General features: G+C 29.3%; 1 protein-coding gene across 1 annotated transcript; it reads left to right on the plus strand.

Moving 5' to 3' along the window:
- Nucleotides 1-5,178: 5,178 nt before the first annotated feature.
- GCG54_00006906 (uncharacterized protein) lies at nt 5,179-5,478 on the plus strand (the record flags this gene model as incomplete). Its single annotated transcript, XM_045406898.1, has 1 exon — nt 5,179-5,478. One exon carries the CDS (start codon nt 5,179-5,181, stop codon nt 5,476-5,478), a length of 300 nt encoding a protein of 99 aa, XP_045267444.1.
- Between the last annotated feature and the right edge of the window lie 857 nt (nt 5,479-6,335).

Consider the following 6,335-nt stretch of genomic DNA (forward strand, 5'->3'; position numbering starts at 1 on the left):
ATAGGGAAATTTAAGTTTTAATTAGTCTTACTTACTCTTAAGAGATTTAAGAACTACTTATATTAGGTTTATAGTTATAACGCAGCCCCCCCGCAAAAAGACTATAGTAAAATTCACCCCATATATAGGTACAATTCTAGAAACACTATATAGGCACTTTAACTTATACCCTCTACTAATTAAGGAAAATAGTATAAAAACCTTATACGTTCCTATTAGTAGGTAAACCCTTATATAAAGTTAAACGTATACCCTAGCTAAATAGACTAGTAGAATAGTAATAGTGCTAGCTATATAGCGTAGGGCTAGTAACACTATATATAGTAGGGCTGATTATATTAGGACTAAATAGGTCACTAAGGCTCTTATAGCTTAGTAATAGCTTCACTAAACTCTCTAGTAAGGTTCTATAAATACTACTATATAAGAGATAACTCCTTAACTAAAGAGGTTATTAGAAGAGGTTCTTATAACTAGAAGTATAAAAACTCTACTACTATATATAAAGCCTTATACCTATCCCTCTTCCTCTTCTTCTTCCTTATTAACCTATAATAAGTCCTTTATAATATCTATACTATAAGAGATATATAAGAACACTAATCCCCTATAAAGTATACCCTTCTATAAGTAAATAGCTAAAGGTATTATTATATAGAATAATATCTATATACTAAATAAAGCCCTTAAATTTAATAAGTACTCTTTCGCTAATTAGTAGTATATTATTAGAGTAGTAATAGCTAAAGTCTTTATAAATACCCCTAAAGGAGACCCTCTCTATACTATAATTAAAGTAATAAATAATAGCCCTAAATACCTCTATATAGAGGCTATATATATCTCTAATTATCCTAAAGAGTAGCCCTTCTTCACATAAGCCCTCTATAATACTAAAGTAGAGGTAGCCTAGGCCTAGGTATAGGCATAAGTATAGTAGGGGAATATTAATAAGTACGCCTTATACTAAATAGAGAGAGCGTTACTAATAATAGTATAGATAGTAGATAGTGAAGTAGTGATAGAGATAGTATTAGTAGTATAGGTAATATACGAGAGAGAGGATAAATTAATAGTTTAGTAGTTAGTAATTAAGTAATTAAGTAATCATAAACTATATTATTATTAAAGTGAAGTTAAAGATTGTGAGGTTATTAACTAATATATATATATAAGTGCAGCTATAGTTAGGAGAGGTAGTTAGAGACTATAATTATATAACTAAAGGCTATGTATATTATTAGGAGGCGTAGAGTTAAGAGGTCTATCGCTCTAAGTAGGTAAAAATCACTATAAATAGCTAGAGGCTAAGAACTACTTATATAATATATAATTTACTCTTAAAACTAATATAAAAGTCTTTATAAATTAAATTAGTAGTACTACTTTAGATTTACTTAAAGTAGTTTTAATATAATAGATTATTTAGATTAAGATATTTAATTTTAATATTTACTATATATTTAGTATAAAGAATAAAGTAGTAGATAGTTTTTTATATAAGCTAGTAGGGGAATCTAATATTTAAGAAGCTAAATAAAAAGAAGATTTAGATAAAATAATTAATAACTCTATTTATATACTTAAAGTTAAAAAAGACTTTAGACTTAAAACTAATAATTTATTAAACTTTAAATAAGTTTAGTCTTAATACTTATAATAAATTACTAAGTATTTAGCTTTATTATTATACTTAAGAACTATCTCTTAGATTAATTTTAAGAAATTTAAGCTATATATAGTAAAATATATACTCTAAGATAGTTTCCTCTTTTAAAAAGGAATAAAGTTAAACTTTATATTATAATAAGTAATAAATAATAAAGATAAATAAAAGAAGTTAATTTAGTATATATATATTAAAAGAGGGTATTAAAGCTAAGATATAATATATACTAAACTTTAAGAATAGTATACCTAGCCTCTAGCTGTTTATAGTGATTTTTACCTACTTAGAGCGATAGACCTCTTAACTTTACGCCTCCTAATAATATACATAGCCTTTAGTTATATAATCATAGCTCTCCTAACTACAGCTACACTTATATATATATATCAGTTAATAACCTTATAATCTTTAACTTCACTTTAATAATAATATAGTTTATAATTACTTAATTACTTAATTACTATAGACTACTAAACTATTAACCTATCCTCTCTCTTACGTATTACTTATGCTACTAATACTATCTCTATTACTACTTCACTATCTACTATTAAGTTATTACTATTATTCTANTACTATCTCTATTACTACTTTGCTATCTACTATTAGCTATACTATTATTAGTAACGCTCTCTCTATATAATTAGTATAAGGCGCACTTACTAATCTCTATATAAGGCCTATATCCTCTTTAGTACTCTTAAGTATTTTAGAGAAGAAGTTCTACTTATTAGGGTAACTAAGGATATAGTTAAACTCTATATTAATATTATCTAAAGCTTTCTTAGTAAGAGGGATAATATTACTATCTATAAGGGCTTCTAAGAAGCTTATTAATAGAGCTATTAAGATAATATATTTTTAGTCTTCTTTAGATTATTCTTTAAATAGAAGCTTCTTATTAAATATACTAAAGTTAAAGTTATTCTAGATATATTATACATTATTTATAGAGATAAGGGCACCACCTAACTTATACTTAGTAAACTTAAGTACTTTATATAGTATAGATATTATAAAGGATTTATTATAAGCTATAGGGTGAGAAAGAGGAAGAGGGAAAGGTATAAGGCCCTGCTTATAGTAGTAGAGTTTTTATACTTCTAGCTATAAGAACCTCTTAGGACGACCTCTTTAGTTAAGGAGTTATCTCTCTTATAGTGGCGTTTATAGGCTGCGTAGCACCTCACTAGAAGGTTTAGTGAAGCTGTCGCTAAGCTATAAGAGCCTTAATAACCTATTTAGCCTTAATATAATTAGCCCTACTATATATAGCGCTACTGCTACTAGCCTTACACTATACAGCTAGCGCTATTACTATTCTACTAGTCTATTCAGCTAGGGCGTACGTTCAACTTTATAATATTCAGAGGGTTTACCTACTAGTAGGAATATATAGGGTTTCTATACTATTTTCCTTAACTAGTAGAGGGTATAAGTTAAAGTATCTATATAGTGTTTCTAGAATTATACCTATATATAGGGTGAATTTTGCTATAGTCTTTTTATNTTCTAGAATTATGCCTATATATAGGGTGAATTTTGCTATAGTTTTTTTATAGGGGGGCTATATTATAACTATAAACTTAAGAATAGTATACCTAAGAAAATATATATTAGATAATAAGTAATAAGATAAAGAGCTATCTACCTTATATATAAGCCTAATTAAGACATTTTAAAAACCTTTATACTTTTTCTATACCCCTAAAGATTCTATTTTAATATATTTATATTAATATCTAGAAGATTAATAATTACTCTTTAGCTAAAACTTATAATATACTTACTAGCTATATAGAAGCTTATTAACTTCTTAAGAATATTAATTTAAGGATAATAGCTAAGTTTATTTAGGAAAATATAATCTACTACTATAGAATCTATAAGTTTCTTATAGTTAATAGAGGACTAAAAAATAAGGAGTTTATTAAGAAACTTAATTAAACTTATAGAAGATAATACCTTATTATCTTAGTATATAATTTAAAAGCTAATAAACTTATTAAAAAGGGATATTAACCCCTTATTTATACCTTTATAACCTAATTAGACTTTAATAAAAAGAACTAAACTTTAGTTTTTTATATAGCTTTTTTTACTAATTAAATATTAGTTAGATCCTCTATAAAGTACTCTCCTTTTTATTTTATTTATAGTTATAACTTAATTACTCTAATTAAGATTAAAAGTATTACTTAGTAAGTATTAAACTAATTAAAACTTAGAGATATTAAGATTAAACTCTTTTTATATATAAGAACCTTTAAATAACTTAATTCTAATTAATAGATAGTTCTTAAATATATTATAAAGTAGTACTATTAAGTTATAGAGGATTATAACTAAAGAAATAAATATAGAATATAGTATAAGGAGCTATAAATTAAGGATATTATTCTTATTTATAATATAAAATTATCTATTAATAAAAGCTCTTCTAGTAAGTTTAGTATATATTAATTAAGCCTTTTTTATATTTAATAAATATCTTTTTAAATTTTATTTTATCTACTTAAAACTCTTATTAGAATTCTAATTAAATAGATAGTAACTAATAATTACTTAAAGAAATTTATAGTAAATAAGGATAGCTATCTAAATAATATCTCTAAAATAGAAGTCTAATTAAACTTTAAATAAGCTTTTAATAAGGTTTTTCTTATTATAAACTAACTTAATCCTAATACCTTTAGTTTAGTAGAGATCTTAAACCTTAATAAGTTATTTATATTAGAAGAAGTAGAGATTAATAATTTTAATACTATAAAAATATAAATTAAGTAATTATAAGAATAAAATAAAATATTATAAACTAAAGTTAATACCTAATAGAAAAAGAATAAAATAGTAGTAAATATCCTTATAAAGAATAAAGAGTTTAATAGCTAGTATAAAGATATAGAGGAACTAAAGAATAAAATCTATAAAAATTATTTATTTTTATCCATTTTTAATAAGTAAAATATTATTTTATTTACCTATTTTTAGTTACCTCTATATTATAATATATATTAATTATATGTTGGCAGTCTGGTCAACCCGTATAAGTAGGTATCGCAGTTCACTCTATACATTTTTTTCCCTGTACTTTAAACCCAATAGCAGCACTTTGACCTGTGCCCGATCTCGATAAAGCAAACAAACAAATCTCGGTATAACTGGTCGTTGACTCTCGGCTTAACTTATCCCCGGCCTGCGACGTTATCGTTAGAATGGTTTAGAGGGGGTTGGAGATCGGCCTACTGTACAGAAGAGGGCAGGCGGGCAGGCGGCGGGGCGGCAAAACGTACTGGCGAGAGCGTCGTTCGCGACGCGGAACGCTGACAGCATTCGCAGCGGCTGGAGCCTGGCGATGGCTTGAACCTACACTCGAGGGCGCAAACTCAATGGTGTGACTCTTCGCGTGGCCAAAAGGGTTCTCGTGGCCATGGCATAAGAACTCGACCGTTCGAACGAGGCCTCGAGCCTGTTCCTCACATCCTCCTCCCATACGCGCGGCGACCACGATGTCCTTCCCCCTCTTTGAATACGCGCGCAAGCCGAGCAAAGCTGAGCTGGACGACCTGATCCGCGAGACCAAAGTCAAGGATATCAAGGGCTCCAGCTATGGCCTGCTTGCCTATGCCGACAAGATAACCCTTCTCAAATTCACCCGGCTATACCTGCTCAAAGCTGTGACCGACGAAGACGATCTACGGCGGTTGTACGGCCTCGAGATCGATATGGACATGGTCGAGGCTACCGATAATGATCCCAACGCCTGTGAATATCTCACAAGCTTCCTCGAGATAGCCAAGGCGGCCTAAGCGGTCGGTAAGTCGGGAAGGGCGAATCTGATGTCGAGAGTATGGCTGACGGCGGCAGGGCTCTTCGTCGAGACTGCGCGGCAGGGCGGAAGACGTTGTGGCGCAGACGTCCGAACGGCGGAGGAGAGGAAGACGGGCGCGGATCGAATATGGCGTGAAGGGCGGGTGCGGCTCGAAGGAGCGAGAAATGGAGGAGACTGACGGAGATGGAGGCGGCTGGAGGAAGGCGGTTGACTTGGCTCGTTGTAATGGTCGAAGTCTGACGGAGGAGCGTGGAGGCGAAGAAGATGTCTAAGTAGTCACGTGACTCGAAGGTCGTTAGCAGAGGGCGAGGGGACCAGTCTAGCTTTCGCAGTCAATACCAGTCAAATTTCACAATACAAGGCCAGCGGCCCATATATTAATTATATATTATATTACTTCTTTTATTATTAATATATAAGGTTATAAAAGAAGAGGGGATATATAATAATAAAAACTAATAAATACTAAAAAGATTAAAAAATACTAAAAAACTTAAAAGAAACTAATACTACCTCTTAAAAATTTAAACTTAAATTAAACTAATTATTTCTCTAAGTATAATAAATAGTAACCTCCTTTTTCTTCTTCTTATCTTTATACTTTAACTTTACTTCTACTATTAAAAAGCTAACCTATTTATAAAGATTTTTACTAAAAATCTTATAAAAAACTATTTAGGAATACTACTATAATTTAAATTTATACTTTAAAACTAATTTAGTAAATTAGTTAATTAATAGTCTATATATTAATATAATAGTCTTACTTCTAAGATATTTATACTTAAAATAAAGTATTATATTAATATCTCTACCCTCTTTATAAGAAGTACT

This window comes from Colletotrichum gloeosporioides (genome assembly GCF_011800055.1).
Source record: "Colletotrichum gloeosporioides strain Lc1 chromosome Unknown consensus_22, whole genome shotgun sequence".
Classification (NCBI taxonomy): domain Eukaryota; kingdom Fungi; phylum Ascomycota; class Sordariomycetes; order Glomerellales; family Glomerellaceae; genus Colletotrichum; species Colletotrichum gloeosporioides.